This window comes from Anopheles funestus, chromosome 3RL (genome assembly GCF_943734845.2).
Source record: "Anopheles funestus chromosome 3RL, idAnoFuneDA-416_04, whole genome shotgun sequence".
Taxonomy (NCBI): domain Eukaryota; kingdom Metazoa; phylum Arthropoda; class Insecta; order Diptera; family Culicidae; genus Anopheles; species Anopheles funestus.
The window spans coordinates 35,772,803-35,792,914 of record NC_064599.1 but is presented as its reverse complement, the minus strand read 5'-3'; the positions used below and the strand labels follow the sequence as shown (position 1 = coordinate 35,792,914).

Sequence of the window (20,112 nt, the reverse complement as noted above, 5' to 3'; positions counted from 1 at the left end):
CGGCTTGAACTTGTCTACTTCGCTGTAAAGTTCGCCCTGATGCATGCATAAATGCCCTGTCAGCAATAACCAAAATTACAGAACCCCAAATACGCAAGAAATAACAAATTTTTGGTCACTTCGGTACAATGGTTTCGATCGTACGGACTTAAAATTCGGCTTCTGCGCACTTTCCGCACGGATCGTGTCAATTTATGTGCATGACTAATATCACGGAAGATACACACCTTCTTACAAAAAAAAATCACGGTTAGGAGCATTCATTCGGGAGAAAAACCAGCTGCATAAAATGACTATCAAGTGCGGTAAAGATTGCGAGCAGATGAAAATTCGTTCGAGATTTGCACTCGAAATTTTTGGACAAAAAACCCCATTTTGGGCAAGTGTGCTGAAACATGGGAAGTGGGGTTTGACATCCGTTACTCCAACATCACTCGGAACACTAGAGCACACAGTAAAGCAGAGTTGCATAGTTTATGGTGAGTAAATTGGATAAAGGAAGAAATACGTGTACACCCGTACCAATGTCAGACCTGAATGAAGCGATGCTAATTCACGTGCAGCATCGGAGCTGCATACGAAATTTAGCGGTCAGCGGTCGCGAAAAACCGTTCGCCTTCCACTTTTGTTCCCATGGACCGCAAGCAGTGTTGGACGAGTTTCGTTCCTACTCTACGCCTGGTTCGAATTTTGGTATTTGTGCCGTACATCTGATTGTTTTCCATGCTAAACGCTTGTATGATCGTGAAGATTCACAGCCATTGCCATCCGACCTGATTGAGACTAATGAAACGCACGGAATTCGTAAGCCCCATTAGGTAATCTGGGTTGCTCGAATGGACACTAATGTGGCATGCGCTTGGTAAGAAAGCTTTACGTCAGCGAAAGAAGCCGTTTTCGGATACGTTAACAAGTGACAAGGAAAGAAGCGCACGTTCATCAGGGAAATAGGCACAGCACTAAAAAAAACAAAACAAAAACCTAGAAACAAAAAAACACGCGTACGAATAATAACAACGCAGACGACGAACCCGCCCGAATATGTGTGTATGTGCGGATCTGATGGCCGAAAGGAAATGGTTGCCCTCTGGCTGCTGCTGTCAGAATTCGTACATGAGCATAGCTCATTAATTATGACTTGTGCTGATTGGATCACGATGATATCGCGCGAATGGGGAACGACGAACACACAGCACACAAACCGCTGATCGATTCGTTGTTAGATCGAACGCTTAACGGGACAGCAGTGGCGTTGTGGGCCTGGGAAGCAACACGGCTAAGGGGTCACGGAGACCGGAGACTCTCCGTCAAACCATCATACCGCGGAACGGGTTCTTGGGGGTTTGATCGTGCCAATCGGTACAATGCCTTCTTCTCCCCCAAAAAAGTCAAATGTTTCGGACCAGATGCGAATGAGCGGAATTTTTTATGTCGCTAGTTTTACTATTGCCACAAGAGCAAAGATTCTTCTCCTGTAGTGGCTTTGTTCATTTCGCGAACTATGTTTGGATGGTGCGTGTGTGTACGTCGCAATCAAAGTCATCCCCAAGCGATCTGGAGAAGGCAATGGCGCGGAATTGGTACAGAGCGATAGGAAATAACAAAAATAAAACCGATCCAAAGTTTCGTTTGCGTTCTCTTCCACCGACTTACTTGTCACTAGATTTAATGTACAATGAACCGGGCTCCCTATAGTGAGTTCTGAATGGCACGAAAAAAACAGGGCTGAAAGCCTTATGCTGTAGTGTTGAAGATTCTGCTTCTATCAGTGGAAAGGCTTCGCAGCGAGGTACGATCTTGTGCCCGGAGGGCATATAAAAAGATGCCACCAATATCATGTGATGGGTCGTGGCCGCGTGTCGTAAGACTTGTTTAGCTTAGGCGGTTAAGGAGAGGTTAAGCGATGCCTAGAAGCTAAACCAAAGACGCTTTGTGATTGAGTACATGTGTGTTTTTTTTCTTGTTCGGCTGTCTCTTCCATCTCTAACCTCATTCTCAATCACTTTTCTCTGACCGAAGAAGACGAAGTTCACCTTGTTGTGTTTGTTTGTTTTTTTTTTTATATATATCCCCCTTTTGCGTCGATGACGATTGTGGAGGTGGACGTGTGACTCGGAGCGTATACGCGCCGTGTACACACCGTGAAAGACGTCGGCCTGATGATGTTGATGAATATCTCTAGCACACCGTGTCCATGGTGTTTCCGCAAAATGCTGTAGGAACGTTTTTTTTTTTTTTGCAAATTTCTTTCGCCGATGCTTTCTTTTCTAGGTTTTGTTGCCCCATTCCCTTATGCTGCGTTCGTTGCGTATTGTTACATTTAGGAGAGCGGTGTACCGTTATACATTTATGAGTTTATTAATAAGTATAATTCCCTTCGTTCTCGTGATCGCGATCGAGCCATTCGTTCGGTATGTTGCCGTAGGTCACCTAGAAAGCTTTGGCCGGTTGATGGATGTACGGTGGAACATTCAAACGAATGAAAGAAGCAAACGGTCAACGGGATGGTTTTTCGCTGTACGCTGGAATACCTTGCAGAGTTCAGTTTTTAATGGCCCTTTTTAAAGATTTGCTAAAATTTTGATACAGTTCCTCACTATCCGGCGTTTTGTTTTTTAGAACAAAAGAAACAATAGAACAGATAGAAAAAAAAACAATGTTGGATGAACTTACATTGATAGGAATTATATATATTGTATATTGTTTTTTATTGGAATAATTGTATATTGTTTATTGCTTTTTAAGTAGAGTATAACTCGTGCTAGTGTTAAGAATATTACAACGGATTTGTAACAGTAACGAGAGCTTGTACTACTTGAACACGATTTCGTTTGGAGAAACGTTTGATTGATGTAATGAAAAGTGTATTTTAACGCGGGAAAATTATGTGGATAAATATTATCTTCAGCACTGAGGCAAATATCGTTGGAACCAAAACAATAAAAAAATCGTGTGTTGAAAAAAATATCAAAAATTAAAATTTTGCCTCAACACCCTAATTATTTTTGTGGAAGAACTCGTCAGGTCTTTGAACAAAATTGTTCTATATATCTATTTATGTGATTCACGATGGCGTAGAACTATGTGTATTTTTGAAAAAAACTTTTAGTTAATCAGTTAGATATGTTTCTTATTAGATATGTTCATTGATTGTAGGGTTAATTCGTAGCGTTACAGAGATTTAATTTGTTTTATTGTTTTTTATTAAAAAAAAATCATAAAGTGAGAACGAATTTTTGAACGATAATTCATATCGAAAAAATCATTTTTTACAAATGTTCGTTTAATACTGTGCGAACAGAAATCATAAAAATAATTATTAGTTTTATCAATGTAACTGCATATATCAATAGTTTTTTTTAATTTCTTCAAAAATAAGTATAAGGATAAGTAATTTCATTACATATTACATTACACTTCTAATTTTTCATACGACAATCGGGCCAATCAGCATTGCAAGTAAATCGGCACAACCTACTGCAGGTCCTCGCCGTCCGTTTGCTTTCCTGCCAAAGTGCAGTACGTGGTATTACACAACGACCATGCTGTCGCATTGCCTCACGATTCCTGCACCCGCACCGGCCGTACACGATGGTTGCGTATTCCCGCCGGAAAATCAATGCAGAAGAAACGAAAGATCATCAGTCCGTTCAGGCGAACGCAACCACAGCGCAATGCGTTGTCCGATGTTGTTGCTGCTTCCGAAGCTCTGCAGTTTCGGCCGTTACAGTTACACGAGCTTTTACTTTGGAGAACGATCGCGCCCGACGATGTCCGTCCGGAGGGTAGAAGGCTTGGGGCATGAAATGGGGTACCTATGTTGCAGCTTTGTCCACGAACGAGATCACGCATTTGTACGGCACCGGTGTCTCTCTTTTCGCCAAGCTATGCTCAAAACACGGCCAACCGACTCGAGAACTTTAATGTATTTTTGTTTTTCTGATGCGAAAACCTTCATCCACTGCTCGCACATTTCTTCGCTCCACATAAAAATGCCGACGAACGGGGAGCAAAACAAAAACGGCACACCAAGTTCAACGAACTGGTCCGCGACCACCGTCGCTGCCGGAGGTTTCGTTCCCATTCGGTGCGGGTAGCCGGTTATCGTGCGCCGTTTTGGGACCGTTTATGGTGCTCGAATTCGCCAAACGCGCACCGAAGCAAGGAAGTAGCAGCAAACCGAGCAGCCTGGTTGGACGTGAACATGTACATCCAACATACTACGGCTGGGCCCATCGCACACTCACTGTATCGTGTTGATCAATGGATTTTAAATTGAAATATTTGCAATTGTAATGCAATCGGATTGGGAAAGGTTCTGGGAAGGGGTGGGAGAAGAAATGGTCACATAAATAGCACATGCGTTAGGAATGGCCGCATAGCCCAAGGATGTGCTTATGCTCGTGAGGAGTGTATGTTCGAGGTGTGAAGCTTGGTTATTGTAAAAAGTGATAGAATGGATAGAATTTTGTTCTTCTTGCCATCCATTAGATGGCGGCTCAACTGTTTAAACAATTTAACAAGAAAAATTTAGACAATTTCTTTTACGTCGAGAATGACATATACATATGTAGGTATAACGAATCTTTATTTTAAAGAAATCTGAATTGATTTTAATTTTGATTAGACATCTATGTATTCAATATTCCCCAGTACACAGTGTGGAGTCTATATTTTTTTTATTATTTGGTTCTAAAGCTCTATTTAGAACGAATTACGTTATCATAAAACAAACTTAAAAGCTCTTATCGAACCAAGAATAGAACAACCACAAATTCCTTTCTATGGAGGAATAAAAGTTCTGTCACTTTTCCAAAACACCCTGCGACAAACATCTTTAAAATACAATCAAGTAAACATTCGAGTGCTATTATACATGCGACCAAGCGTGAATAAATTTGACCACCCTTGGGAAGGGAAGTTTCATCTGCATCTGTGGAACCATTCGGAAGAGATACGTGATCGTGATCAGTGTGAGCAAAAGCGAGCTACAAAACAAAAACAAAAAAACAGGGAGCCTTCTGTTCTATGCTAATTGCGTTCGCGTAACATTGACCTATGTGGTGTAACTGAAGATGGGTTGGTGCAGCGCAAATGTATGCAACATTATCCCTAACCTATCCCTCTGGGACTATGCTTTTCGCTAGCAAGCTTTCCCATTGCCTGCTTGTGTACATTAGAGATCGTATTTACGCACAACGGATTGGAAAACAATATTCAAAGTCCATTCTGTGTGTTCGTCGGTCAAGGGGCAAATAATTTTTCCAGCTGCGAAAGAACGTGCTTGGTAACTTGCATACACTTTAAGGCGAGTGGATGCATATGTATGTCTGAAGATGCATTCTAATCAAACACGCCCTAAGTAGGTGTCCACAGAACGGGAGCAAGAATTAAATGGTCTCTGGATGAATGCTTTAAATTGATCCAAGAGGTTATTTTTAAACTGAAGTACCTGATTAATTGGAGCTCCATTGTCCGAAATTATTTTCAGAATTCTTTTTTCCCCGCCATTTTTTTTCGGGAAACTAAATCTAATTGCTTTTTAATTAATTTTCCTATTTTTGCTACTTCCAGACCCACCGTGTGCCGGTTCCGATGCGAGTTCAACGACGACCGCGAAAACGTTCGTCGCCTGCCGTGTGTGCGGTGATAAAGCATCCGGCTACCATTACGGTGTTACGTCGTGCGAGGGCTGCAAGGGTTTCTTCCGGCGCAGCATACAGAAGCAGATCGAGTATCGATGTCTGCGGGATGGCAAGTGTCTAGTGATACGGCTTAACCGCAACCGTTGCCAGTACTGTCGCTTCAAGAAATGTCTTTCGGTGGGCATGAGCCGTGATTGTAAGTATCCGTTGGAATTCTGAATGGGAGTTTTAGTTAATGTTGTGATGATATACATATATATCCTCCTTCAGATGTTTAAATTACATTTAATCTCCAAGATGCGCCATTATAGCTCGGGCACTCTCTATAGATGGTTTAACTTAAAGTACCATCACGACCTCACGGTCTTCAAGCGGTGATATGATGAATATTTGACGTTCTCTAGACAAATCCTTTACTTCTGAGTTTCAAAGCTAGGTTGAATTAAATTATTCTGTTGACAATTGTTGATCCTGGAGCTATTTCTACTTCAGTGATTGTTAAGTGGTTTAGCATGCTATTTGCTATGCTAGCATACTTATGCTATTGCGGTAATTCCTTCATATGGCTTTTGACAGACATACTAAATATGTTTTTCACTTTAATTGAGCCTGAAAAATGTGATTCTTTCGGTGAAATATTAAGTTAAGTAAATACCTTGAACTACATGCCGAACGTAAAACAATTATGTTTTAGTCATCTCTCTTGATGGATTGTCTATGAATAAAAAAATAATTTGATAACAAGTTGTGTTGCCTTGAGCTTTCCAATCCATTTCCTACGATTTATGCATTTTCTTTAGTATGTTTGAAAAAAATTTCGTTCAAATTTTGTTGATCAAATATTTAACACACACATTCCTTCGAAATAGATCATTCCATTCATACTTTTTTCCCCTCACACACGAACAACGTGTTTATCTCGAGAGTGAGAGTTGCAAAGCATGACGCAACCGGCTAGAAATCCGCAAACTTCTTGTCCCCATGAGTGGGAGGAAACCCGGGAAAGCTGAACCCGAAAAACTTGAAATTCCACCTTTTTTTTCTACGTATGAGCTGTAGTTGGTGTAGCCTCCCCAATGCGTTGTTTGCGTTCGAACTTTCAATTTTTCCTAACCCACCCCTATTGCATCCGGACCGATGCACATGCGACATTTGTTTAAGAGTTTTTCTCCAATCGTTTCGAAAACAGTATGTAAGTGGAATTGTACTATGTATGTTTTTGTTGTTTTACAGCGAATAATTTCTCCTGTCGCTTTTTAGCAAATGGAATAAAGGATGAGAAAGTTTAGTTTTGTTGTTTTTTTTACTGCTTGTCCACGTAAAGTTAGTCACAGGCAGATGCTGAGATGAAGCTGAGCAGCGGACCAAATGTTGAAGGTGGTCTACAGTCACCAACCGCTACAGTGGCCGTATCTGTTGGCTCTTTCGGAAGCTTGGTGCTACGCTCGGCTACCGACAAAAGGCGAATGCACTCTTGCACGATGAGCCACCCGAGATAATCCAATGCTGCTGCCTGGACGGTTGTTGATGCAAGAGCGCCCCAAACTGCCAAAGGTTAGGACTGCAATTGCACACCGGTTTTGTTCCGTTTGGTTGCGGTTGTTTTTGTTTTAGCCCATCCCGTGTTCTCCTTGCTATTTTCTCAGCATAATTTTCACCAGCTTTTCGGGCCTTCAGAGGTACCAGTAACGGAAGGCCCAGTCCCACTTAGTTAGGAACGGGTCGATTGCTACCAGGAAGTTTTTGCTTTTTATCTTTCTTTCTCCTCCAAAACCGAGAAGAAAAGGTCCTGTCCACATGGCCAATGTTGCTGAACCGAAAACAAAACGTAGCTATTATTGATTTGCACGCTGGCACGATGTGAACCAGTTTGCATGGGAATGATTATTGGCCAGCAGTGTTGTTGTTTCGTTGTTTCGCTTTCGGAAAACGGTTCCTCGTCCAGCTGGTTACAGTGGTCTGTCTTTAAACGGTAGGGAAAAGTGGACAGTAGGTTTAATTTGAAACACTGTAATTGGGTGGAAATAGCCCTGGATGGTACGGAGGATGCTAAGGATTGTGGTGGCTGCTGTGTATTTCCTTCTAACGGTATTAATGCATGCTGTACCGTTATGGAAGGATTAAAATAGAGTCGATGATGGCTGAGAACCGCAGGAAGAAGCTTTTAAGGGGTTGTGGAATAGGAAAACCCGACAATGGATATGTTGCAATTAGATGCAATCCGGGTTTTTAAAATCCGTGAAAAGATCGAACCAATTTGCTATTGGTTTTGTTTAGATAAATTTTTTGTTATACATTAAGCAAATATTAAATAGGGTTAACATTAGAGCTAATCTCGCAATACAGAAAATGTTTTATGCAAATTGCATTGATCATGTGATTAATTAAAGAAATTTTGTACAATTCTCTTCGATCATTAGAATTATATGTTTAATACAAATATTATCCAAGATTATAATAATGTAATTAAAGTTTTAAAATTTTTAATTTGCTTTACATCAAAACTAACTATGCTAAATTGTAATTTAAAGTTAAAATGTTTTGATGATACCAGCACAAAAATAAAAATAGAAAAGAGATGTTGAGATAATTTTTTTAACAAACCGCAAACTTTTATGGTTAATTAGTGCTTTAGTTCATTTATCAGCATATTGCTTACAATAAAAATAAATGTAAAAAAATCTGATGCATATAAATTAGTGAATTATGTGAAAAACAACAGGATTTTGACAAATTTTTGCTAATTTTTGGTTGCCAGGACATAGTTTTGAGAAAACTTTTGAAAATTAAACATATACAGTTTTTGGAGACTATTGTATTGTTTGTGTTGTTATTTGTCGGTGTATTGTTTTGAATTTCTTACTAGATATTCTTGAATCTTCGAAAAAATGATAAAGCAAAGATATTCGATTTTTTTCTCACATTTACAATTAAAATTTCCATCCAAGTCTTATCATATGTTGAGGTTATGTAAGTAATAGTTTATTTTCGATGTTATTTACATCATCGTGATGTAGTGATATTGACGACGGTCTTCGCACAACAGGACCGGTTAAAAATTCCACCAAAAACAGTTTAATAATTACAATCTCAGCCTGGTTTTCTTACTTCTGTTTTATAGGGTTAAATATTTATATGAGTCCAACATTTACTCCGTTTCTTTCGTCCCCTTCCTTACAGTGTTTATATTAATTGAAAGCTTCAACGTCTTACCGAAGGTCAAGTGAATGGAGTGCGAAAAGGAAGGCATAAAGAAATCAACACCAAAACAAACCTCAAACAACTCATTACAACCTCTAAACTGTAGCTTTTTTACACTTCCGCCAACCGTCATCGGCACGAAGAATCGCAATGGGAAAAAGAAATGCAACACTTGCACAATGATGCAGTTTTTGGGGTTGCTTTTTTCCTGCCTTAGGGGTGGCGGAGGGTGCCTTGCCTGGTAGTTCCATTTCACTTCACGTATTTTCTTTCAAGAGAGCAAGAGACAGAAATAGGAAACACAAACACACACAATAAGATGCATTTCCTCGTTCACAAAAGGGCTCACGAATGTGACTTTTCTTCTGCCTTGAATACCCTTTCTTTCTCATTCTCTTTTGTGGTTCCAATTTTGCTCCTTTCTTTGTTTAACGGTTCGTTTTTGAGGTGGGCTGGGGCGTTGGGAGTCGCACACTGCAGAAAATACAAAGGTGCGCTAAAAGAGATTTAGCATTTCGCCCGTCGGTTGCCCGAAACTGCACTCCAATCGGTTTTGGGGGCATTTCAACTGCGGCTGGGCCCTTCAACTACACTTTTCCTTGTGTTCCTTTCCGTTTACATGGTTCGGAAATTTGTTCCCTCTATTCGATACGGTGGGATTTTCTTCTGCAATCCCGGGTGCAACAAACAACCCCCCTTCCTACACCTCCTCTTTCTCAGCCTTCCTTTCTTCCCTCAACAATACCCGAGCGTGCATGGCGCAAATGCTGCTGGCATGCCGTTGGAAGGGGTTCTGCATCTGAAGTGCATTTTCTGTCTGTTCCTCCCATTCTCTCCCCTCCCCCAGCCCTCCCCCTCCTTCCCTTTCTGCTTTCCTCTTTCCATCTCGTAAGTGTGAGAGAGTATTCGAGTATTTGGGCTTATGTGTTTCCGTAATCGGAGGGAGAGAAAGTTTTTGTTTCCCTATCTTCCTGCTTCGAGCACACGAATCGTCCTCCCCTTTTTGCTGCAAAGTGCAATTGCAACCACACGACATTGCATTGCCGCTCAATTTCGACGTACTCACAACAGTTACCATTTTGTCGCTTCAAAGACCAGGTTTAATTTGGCATTTTTTCGAAAGGTTCCACTTGTCCACTCGGAAGCACTTTCAACGCTTCCAATGGACACCTGGAATGAAAGGGCAAGCAGCAGCACCAGCACCAGTATCCTACTCGTAGGGCGATATAGTTCCGTTTTCGACCCGACAAACACCCAAACCGTGCCCGGAAGCGAATCCCTTCCATCGTATCACGCGCTTCGGTTAGGTTGCAATCGGTTGCAATCGGTTGCGTCTCTAGGTTTTGCAGCAAAAGTGCATACACACCCTTAACTATCCTTCCTCCTCTCCCTCCTCCATTTTCCTTCCCACTTCTCCACCCACCGTTGAAGCGGTTCGGTCAAAAGGCGGAAGAAAAGTGATAGTGCGCGGTGGTGTACACTGTGACTGGGAGGGAGAAACTGAAGAGAAAGAAAGAAAAAATGCCGGTTGCAGTTGCACGCTTTTCCGGATTGCATTTGCTTACCTTTCGCTTTTATTTTCCACCCGGACAGTCGGTAGTTTTCTCTTATCGGTGTTCCAAGCGGTTGTTACACACAGTACTTGGCTCCCTTCCTATAGGGAAGAAGGTTTGAACGATACAAAAAAAAGCTGCAAAACCGTATTCGGGAGTTTTGAGCTCGCAGATGCAACCGATGTGTATGCAGTTTAGTGCAACGGTCCAGTGTCGCACGTACGGTAGGTTCGATTGGAACACGAAATAGTGATCAAAATTAAGCAATAATTGTCGTTAAGCAGTGTTTAGAGCGTTGTTAAACACAATCGTTTTGTGTTGTGTTTAGCAAAGTATTATTGTTAGTACAGTGTTTAGTGATGATTGATGAGTTAAAGCACCACCAAGTACAGCATTAAGCTTTGGCTAAGCAAAGTGAAAGTGTTCTGCGACGTGTGATAAAACTATGTTTTAAAGATCAGTATTAATTCGCGCCAGCTTAATTATGCAAACAAAATGCAGTGCAATGTGCAACAAAGTCTAACGAGTAATTATGCTTTTTTTTGTTTAAAATTAAAATATGTTTTAATGAAAAAAATCTAGAAGTAATTTTTGTGAAATTGTGATTATGCGTGGTGGTGTTTCAAACATGACAAATGTCCGCCGTACTGTTCAGCGGTCCAAATCAGTTTGTAAATAAGCGCACGCAGCATATGTGTGACTCGGTGGTTTTGTGATACTGGTGTCGATCGTCACACGGCAGAATTGGTAACAAATCCCGTTTGGATGGTTCTGTTTATCCCAACTACTGTCATCAATCATCTAATTACGAATTTATCCCGTTCCTGTGCTTGAGTAGTTGCGCGAGAAAAACTCATTATGCGGAAGGGTTTCATACAATTTATATGAAACAAAAGTTAAACAAACTTTTCAAAATGATCAAGCTCATTTACAGGATTTTTAAAAATTGCATTTATGTTGAAGAATTTTTCAGTTTTCTGGAAAATATTCCAGGAACTCAAGTGTTAATACTACGTGATTTTGCTCATTCAAAGGAGTATTTTCATAACATTTCCATCTGCTGTTTATGTGATTGTTTTATGATGCAATAGTATTCCAAAAATCGTTTTGACTGTTAAAAAGGTGGTCTGATTGTAAAAAATAGAAAAAGAGAAACCAACAAATTTCATTCTAACAACTCAAATATTTAAAATCATTAGAGTGTGCATTTTTAAATTATATTTTTTGATAGTCAAGTTGTTTGGTATATCTAACAGATATTTTAATTTATTGCCAAGATAATTGATGCAATTTTTTTCCTTTCGCTAATTATACATTAACCCGCATTGTTAAAGAGAAGAAACAAACGCTTCTTAAAGCACATTTGTTTATTGAAATGATTTTTTAAAGAAATGATTAAATTGAAAACATCATTAGGTCACATAGGTTGTAAAGCTTTCCAAAATTGCAGTTGGGAAATCATTTTACAGAATTAAATATATTTGAATCAATTTAAATTTCACTACATCCAAAAAATGGGAAAGAATCCACATCTTCCCTGAGCATATTTCAATCAAATTTGAAAATATCCAGCAATGGCTCCAAATTATCCAGAAATTATATCTAGAAATGGCTTCTATTTTAACTCTCGAAATTTGTTCGTGTTCTAACTACAAAACTACGTTTCTAATTAATTCCTTACCTTAATCTATCAATTTACAAACGCCATTTCGTGTTGATCATTTCAAGATCAAAAACAAATGTCTAGTAGAACCGATTACCGTAACATTTCACACAATTACTTGAGGTAGAAATTATAACTTACTATTAGACTAGGAGCTAGAAGAAAATTACGATAACATCACCCTTAAACGCTTTTGTCCCCTTTCTTTCATTCCTTTCACTAATGTTTGGCAAATTGATATGGGCTTACCATTAGCGTGTGCAGGTGATCCACCCCTTTGTTGCATGGCCGTTAGCTCACATTGAGGGTGACCCGATGGGAGTGAAGCCGAGGATCTCAGGGAAATTAAATGTACCCCAATGTACGCCAACAAGCAACAAGAGAAACAAACGAAACACAACTATCCATTTCATTCCAGCTGCCGTGTTACTGATATTAACTAGCTTGCGTGTCACTCGATTAAAACGCAGCTGAAAAAAACAAACCTAAAGAAAAGTGCAACCAGGAACTGCACGTGTGTGCAGTCAGTTTGTTGCATTGCATCCTCCACACGCTCGTTACCGTTGTGAACTGTTGTGAAAAAATGACTCTTGTCGTCTCCCGGTAGCCTCCGAACAGTGGAAGCCGGAACGGGTCGGACGGTCGCTTATCGTAGCATAATTTTGCACGCGCTTCACGGGGGCGCCTGTTATGCTTGCCTTCTGCTACACCCACGGAAAGGTGTCGTGCTGTATCGGTGAAGTAATGCACCACCACAACAACAACAACAAAGCTGCCCGCGGTTGTACTTCCAGTATAAATGCCTTACTACTGCTTGGTGCTTTGTGCAAATTTCTTTCCGCAATTTATGATACCACCGGCGGCCATTCCCAGGTTTGTGGAAATTGTAGCGCTAGGGTTCTTTGAACTCTCCTCCTGTCTGTAATATCGTGACACATTTCTTTCCCTCTTCTGCCGCTGTTGCACTTTTTGTAACGCGGAAGTGGACTGTGCCTCATGCAGGAGAGGGTCCATAATGTCAGAGAAATGCTTGATGCAGTTTGGAGTTTGATGAAGGAATTTCCGTTTTGCAAAGGAGAAATATAAATATTTCTAGCTTTGACATAGGTTACAATTTAGAAACATTTATCAATTCGCGTGCCTAATCATTACCGTTTCCGTAAAACGAATGTGGTAATAGGGTTTTCGATTCTTTCTAGCCTTTTCTTTTAAAGTTAAACTAGAATGTGTCGAAGCCGAAGAATTTTTCCTATTTTTTTGTTTTTTAGTTAAAATAAAATTGAATATGAATACGGCTAGGCTCACTCAATACGTAAAAAAGCTTTTCAAGTAGGAAAATAAAAAAAAATTAAGCAGATTCAATTTAACTTTGTAGAAGCTTAACAAGGGTAGAAAAAATCCACATCTACCTGAAAATTTTCCGCTTCATCTTAAAAAAAATCAATAAACGTGCTTCTTCTCTACCTTTTGCTTTTGGAAACTATCTAAAACTAAATAATTTACTATTAAAAATAATTGTCAAATATTTTATTTTTGGTTTTTTGAAAATTTAAATTAGCATCATTTATAGCAACGAACAATATTGCGCTTACTAATTCAAGTGGTATAACATATTTATTTTATTGTTAGTAAATTGATAACCCCAATATAAAGTGATACATTTTTCCAACGTTCTAATTTTCAACTCCCTATTTAAAAAAGCACAACCTCGAAATTGTTCTGAAATAACTTAATTTTACTACAATGACTCAATATCAAATTCATTACACATGCCTCAGAGCGGCGTATAGCCAACAACCTACATTAGTTCCAGCACACCATTAGATTGGTGCAGATTTCGCAAGACATCTGTGTAAAGTGTGGTGCCGCATGCAGTTACAGTGCCCTTTTCGCCGTGAAACCATCATCATCGTTCCGTTTTTTTGAAAGTCCGACCCCAACCTGCATCCTCATTCCTCATTCGTTTTATTCGGGCCAGGGTGGGGGGATGGGGGTTTCTCGTCCCGTAAAAGGAAAAGTTCAAATAACGAACCACAAATCCTGCAACTCGAGTGCACCGCGAGGCGGAAGTACAAAATTTGCATCATAGGTACGCAACATGGTGTCTAGTATTTGCCTCTCTCTTTGGGCACTTTTCTCTTGGCATTTGGTTTCGATTTATTTACAATTTTCTTCTCTCCGCTGTTTGAAGTGGGTCCGAGAGGGAGCGCACCGACCCATTTACTGCACAAAAGGGTACAAAGGGCCTGGGGTGAAATGTATGCTAGTTGCTGCATATCTCTACTCCCGCTTCTCGCAGATAGGGTTAGTTCTTCTGCAGTACCAGGCAGGGGATGCATAATCGATTCGTCGTGTGGGCGCTATGCAATTATGGTTTGCGCTTTCTGTTTGCCAATACGGTACGGTGCGGCCACTATATGCGTGCAGAGGGTGAAATAGTTGCCGCTATCACACTACTTGAAGGGTGGAACTTGACTTGACAGAAACATATATACGCTCGTGTGCCAATGGTTGGGGAAATGTTTAGTTTGACCTCGCTGCTTCAATACTAACTTTATTTTTTCGCTATGCTTCCAGCGGTTCGGTATGGTCGCGTGCCGAAAAAGTCACGAGAAGCGGGTAGTTGTAGTGAGGAAAACATGAGCATATGTGTCAACTCGACGACTCCTTCGGTGACACAGCTGAACGGTTCGCTCGGAAACGGCCACACGAACAACGCGCACGGGATGCCCACCACTACCACTACGATCAGTAACAGTAGCAGTAACGGTAGCAGCAACACCACCATCAACAACAGCACGCCAAACGCCGCCATGTCCACCAATAGTTGTGCCGAGATCAGCACGTCAACGACGATCCTGCCCGATTCGCTGACATTCACACCGCCGGAACTGTCCGTGTACGATATCATCCAGTGCATTGCACAGGCACACCGTGGTCACTGTACCTACACCAGCGAGCTGGTCAAAGAGCAGAACCGGATATCGCTGGTCAGCTGCAGCGAGAAACATAACGTAAGTGGCTTACTCTGGGATTGCAGTGATTTACTGTTGAGTAACGATCGTGTTCGCTTTTCCTCCACAGCCACTCGAATCACTCGAAGATCAGCGGATTTGGTTGTGGCAGCAGTACGCAATGCGCATGACACCGGCCGTACAGCGGATTGTAGAGTTTGCCAAACGGGTACCGGGTTTTGGTGAGTTTCTGCAGGACGATCAGCTGATCCTGATCAAGCTTGGATTTTTCGAAGTTTGGTTAACACATGTTGCCCGCTCGACGAACGATTCCACGCTAACGTTTGACGATGGTGTGTACATCACGAGGCAGCAGCTGGAAGCGATCTACGATGTAAGTTGAACGGTGCCATAAAGTTTGGTCCAACCGAAGCAATATTAATCGCCTGTTCGTTTGTTTCCTTCCAGCCGGAGTACGCCAATGCACTGTTTAACTTTACCGCCGGTCTCAACAGTTGCTGCCTGAGCGATACCGAGATTGGGCTGTATTCGGCCCTCATCCTACTCTCCGACCGGCCCGGTCTGGTCGAGACGAAGCTGATCCTTAAAACCCGTGAATGTATTGCGGAAGCACTGCGAGTACAAATCACACGTTCGAGAGCGAACAATGGCATCAGTGCATTGCAGATAATGCCCGCGTTGGAAGCGCGAGTGCATGAGCTGCGTATGTTGGGTGAGAAACATTCCGCACACCTGGAATGGTTCCGTACGAACTGGAACACCATACGATTGCCGCCACTGTTTGCAGAAATCTTCGACGTACCCAAGTGCGAGGAAGATCTACAGTGAGCGCAACACTTCCCAGTTGGAATGAGTGAAAAACCTTGGTAATACAAACTATCGCCACAAGAGGCAATGATGATGATGTTAGAGTAACGTTGATTCAAAATAAGTACCCACATACCCCCGTAGGTAAACCCCATTATCAGTGACATCATACACATCAGATTAGCTAACAAATAGGCATACCATTATACTGTTGGACACATATCATGAATATTGATGTGAATTTTTCACCCCATTACCACTTACTCGCAGCATCAACTAGATAAGACGGTTTATTCAGTGAAAGACAAAAAAACGAAGGTCCAGGCCCGAAGGTTGTGGTGTTAGTTAAAGTAAAAGCAATAGAGGATGGTTTATTGGGCTGTTCGTACTCTGCCGACCCACAAGCTGAACGGTGAATATGTCCGATAAGCTGTACCACGACACGATGGCAATAAGTAGCGAAGATCTACGCCACGCCTGGGCTAACCACAAAAACCGATCGGCGTTTTCGGTGATACAACAAAAGCAAGATAGGAATTTAAGATAAAAGACTAACAGAGTTACATCTTACCAGCAGATGATAAGTAAGCAAGTAGCGGCCATTACAATAGCTATCGTTCGTGCTCTCCTTCTACGCAAATCTCGATGTGTGCGTGTTTGTGTGTATGTGTATATGCTGCCCATTTGGGTCAAACGTTGTTCCATCCTTCCTTCCAGAGTTGTGACAATGGAGTTGTACTCGAGCAATATATCATAGCAGTAGCGAAATGTAGCCACAAGTTCCCGCCCTGTGTTACTGGAGTAGATAATAGCATTAGCGTTAAATCATTTTACAGCAGGATAGGGCAAGAGCATTGAAGAAAAAAAAACAATCATCGACACCTTCGGGACAGGCGAGAAGGAAGCGTAATAGGCAAATTGAGACTTTTTAAATTAAGTGAACAAACTGGTGCTGTAATTTTTACGATACTAATTTTAAGCCATATTGTAGTACTTTCCTCTACGGCAAGAAGACACAGGTACTCTACTGTCCGATAAGGTTCGATTTTAAATCATTCCTCTCCTTCGATGTTCGTCGCGTACGGAACCGTTTAGTTTTAAATTATGCTTCACAACGTGACAAATAGCTCCAGGGTTGTTCAATATCCCATTACCTAATCGAATATATTCGATTTTACCACTGGCCGATGGAGAAACAGAAACAGAGAGAGAGAGAGAGAGAGAGAGAGAGAGAGAGAGAGAGAGAGAGAATCATAGATAAAACAATTTCAAATTTCGCTTTTACTTAAGTGTAAAGTATGGGTTGTTGTTGCTACCCTGTAAGATGTTGCTAAACGATATGTTTGTGAAAATATTTTCCTTTTTTCCCTTTTCTACATACACGAAAATCATTTTACATTCATTCGAATACGCAACAAAAGTGTAAGCGTAACATTCAATCTATTTATCTATTGTTATTTCTATATCGTTGTGCGTTTGTGCGCTAGGAGGACTACTACACTCCACACTATATGCGTAGAACATTGGCACAATTTTACACGTATTGAGGAAGCAAAAACAAAACAAGACTCCCTGTGGGACAGAAAGTGAGACTACGATTTAGCTATATTGAAAATGAACGTATACATCTATACACGTATACATATTTTGTTACGCATATTGTTGCCTTTGATTAGCGTTAGTGTCCTTTTAGCCAATTTGATCCCCCCTCCTTATTATGCTCTCCTTATGTGAGGTGCAAATAATGCACACGCCATGGTGCGCACTGTACGGAAATGATTAGGTGAAGAAAAAAAAAACGGTAACACACTAAAATCCCGGTGCTCGGTGCTATCTGTTTCGGATGGATTTCGTTGCGGGTATGTTTATGTGCGTGCGTGTTCAGTTCCGTGCTTTTGTTAAGTTTTTTGCCGCACACTGTCACTTTTATGTTGTAACGTATATGCATAACCGTTTAGGTATGGAGCACGCACTTCGGAACTGACTGGGATAAAGTGCATAAAAGGAAAGCCATTTCGTTGTGTAAGCGTTGAACGTAGGAAGGTCGGACATAATAACACGCGATATGGAGAGTGTAATGCAACGTGAATAAAAATGCGAATGTTTTAGAGTTAAACCATTTCAGTAAGCTCGATACACAGTAGATGTCGATTTCGAACAACATTTATTTAACGCTCTTATATGGTTGATTATTGCAATGACTTTAGCACATTCTACTATTGCGGACAGTAAGTACGGTAACAATTGATAGTTTTGGGAGATGGAAGTCGGCCAAGTAGCACTATGATTGATTCTTCTAATCCCTTGGTTCAGGATAGAACTGCGTCAGTGCGAGCACCACCTTATCGGCAAGTTCTTGCGTGCTAGCACAGAGCACTCGGCGCGACATTAGATCTAGTGGGCCGCCGGCAGGATCAAGACAGACACCTCCCGCTTCCCGCACCAGTAAATCTCCGGCCGCAATGTCCCACGCGTGAATGCCAAACTCGTAATTAAAGTCAGCCCCACCGAGTGCCACCATAGCCATGTTTAGGGCCGCAGAACCAAGACTACGCAAGCTGTGGGAAGAAATGCAGAACATCGTGAGCATCACGAAACGGTAATGGTTTAACTACTCTTACCCATGTATCTGCCGCACAAGCTTTCCAATGTTCTCCAGGACCACGCGTGTTTTTTCTTCCTCTCGGGACGTTCCAAATTCTGTTGTTGCAAGAGCACGTTCGAAAGCCGTTTCCCCGGACACACGTATTGGGTTACCGTTCAAAAATGCTCCCTTGCCACGGCGGGCCGTAAATTTCTGTCCTACGATTGGATTGTAGATGATGGCAATCTCCGCCACCTTCTCCACCAGCAGTGCGATCGAAATGCAGGAATGGGGAAAACTGTGCACGAAATTCATCGTTCCGTCCACTGGATCGATAATCCAGGTAGGTGCATCGGTCAATTCGGCCTTTTTCCCTTCGCTCGTTTCTTCCTCGCCGATGAACCTACAAATGGGAGAAATGGATTTTAATTCGCTACAAGATTTTTTTTGCTTTCCTCTCCTGCGCTTACTTATGGTCAGGGTAGTTAGCCGTGATTCCTTCCATCAGCATACGCTCCACTTGTTGGTCGGTTTCGGTCAGCAAATCGATATTGCTTGACTTTTCTACTACGCGTTTCCGCTGGGAATTTCTGGAAGCGATAAGCTAAAAAAACAGCCAAAACCGATCAATATAATACGTTATCGATTAGAAGTTGGTTTTGAGGAATAGTGTGTTGAGACTTACGCTTCCAGCTGTTTCCACCAGTCCGAGAACATGCTCGTAACATTCGTCCAAGTTCAGAGCCATTATTGATGGTGTGCAGAACGGTTCAAGTACTAACGCACAATCAATTAGTACGGTAAGGTAAGACAACCACCCTCACCGTTGCTATTGTTTACTGTTCCTATGCCTCAAACGGACTGACCAATAAACATATCGCGCCACCCAAGAAAGCACGCTTAGCACGATGAACTGAGTCGGACTTGTTCGGAATGATTCGGGTGTTTCTCTTGCTGGTTTTTTTATGTTTTCTATGCTTCCAATATGCGCCTGCAATCACTGTTTCTAATCTTTTATCACGAGTCGAACGTTTATGTTGGTAAACAACATGTCACATCTGTGACAATTTCCATGACAGCCAGCGGTGTATAAGCAACATACTGTTATACAAATCCGAAACATTTGTTCAGTAAAACCCGATTTGGAAAACAAAAACATTTTTTTTTCATGTGGTTTGTATTGTGGATACAAAGTGATTTTGAGTACAGTATATTGTGCCTTCTAGGGCATTAACAGAACATTTTGTTAATAATTTTATTTACATTGGGATGAGGAGTTTGACACTCCTGTAATTCACAGAACGTGTCGAAAAAAAATGCGGGAAATTTAAACTGTCATACAAACCGACCGTTGCTTAAATTTAAAATTGTATTTACATTGCCAATTTTCGATAGAAAATTGATCTTAATGTTGTTATTTTTTGCCATATTCACACAAACATAATAATAATTTAATCATTTAACGATAGCACCAACTGTAAACTCTATTAAATTGGAAGAAAAATTGTGCTTAAAAGCAATTGCTTATGGTTGTGGTTTGAACCATGATAAGCAATGTTCAAGCAATGCTAAAGATAATGCTTCAAAACGCAATTAGGGCATTTTTCTATTCACATACAATCCGAAAGGCTTTTGCGTGATATAAAGAAATATTATAAAGAGCGCATTGCTCATTTCAATTTCA

The 20,112-nt window shown here is 41.1% G+C and overlaps 2 protein-coding genes across 3 annotated transcripts in view; one reads left to right on the top strand and one right to left on the bottom strand.

The window, feature by feature from the left end:
• The window catches only part of LOC125769381 (ecdysone-induced protein 78C), a 28,374-nt gene extending 10,414 nt beyond the window's left edge, over window positions 1-17,960 (top strand). For both annotated transcript variants that reach the window (XM_049438099.1, XM_049438098.1), the window contains 4 exons: window positions 5,575-5,841; window positions 14,640-15,076; window positions 15,147-15,410; window positions 15,485-17,960. In XM_049438099.1, coding sequence (XP_049294056.1) covers window positions 5,575-5,841; window positions 14,640-15,076; window positions 15,147-15,410; window positions 15,485-15,865 — 1,349 coding nt within the window. In that variant the 3' untranslated portion in view covers window positions 15,866-17,960. The remainder of the gene's footprint in view (window positions 1-5,574; window positions 5,842-14,639; window positions 15,077-15,146; window positions 15,411-15,484) is intronic.
• Window positions 17,961-17,991: 31 nt separating this feature from the next.
• Window positions 17,992-19,523, bottom strand: LOC125769396 (inositol monophosphatase 1-like). The gene is made up of 4 exons (XM_049438118.1): window positions 19,114-19,523; window positions 18,899-19,032; window positions 18,466-18,831; window positions 17,992-18,402 (listed from the first exon to the last, which is right to left on the bottom strand). Exons 1-4 carry the CDS (start codon window positions 19,174-19,176, stop codon window positions 18,141-18,143), a joined length of 825 nt encoding a protein of 274 aa, XP_049294075.1. The 5' UTR covers window positions 19,177-19,523; the 3' UTR covers window positions 17,992-18,140.
• Between the last annotated feature and the right edge of the window lie 589 nt (window positions 19,524-20,112).

Excerpts from the sequence above, each read along its gene's own strand:
- LOC125769396 (XM_049438118.1), bottom strand. The coding sequence starts at position 19,176 with ATGGCTCTGAACTTGGACGAATGTTACGAGCATGTTCTCGGACTGGTG. Across the intron at positions 19,033-19,113 it reads TGGTGGAAACAGCTGGAAGC|CTTATCGCTTCCAGAAATTC; the intron begins GTAAGTCTCAAC and ends CTGTTTTTTTAG. Across the intron at positions 18,832-18,898 it reads GCTAACTACCCTGACCATAA|GTTCATCGGCGAGGAAGAAA; the intron begins GTAAGCGCAGGA and ends TCCCATTTGTAG.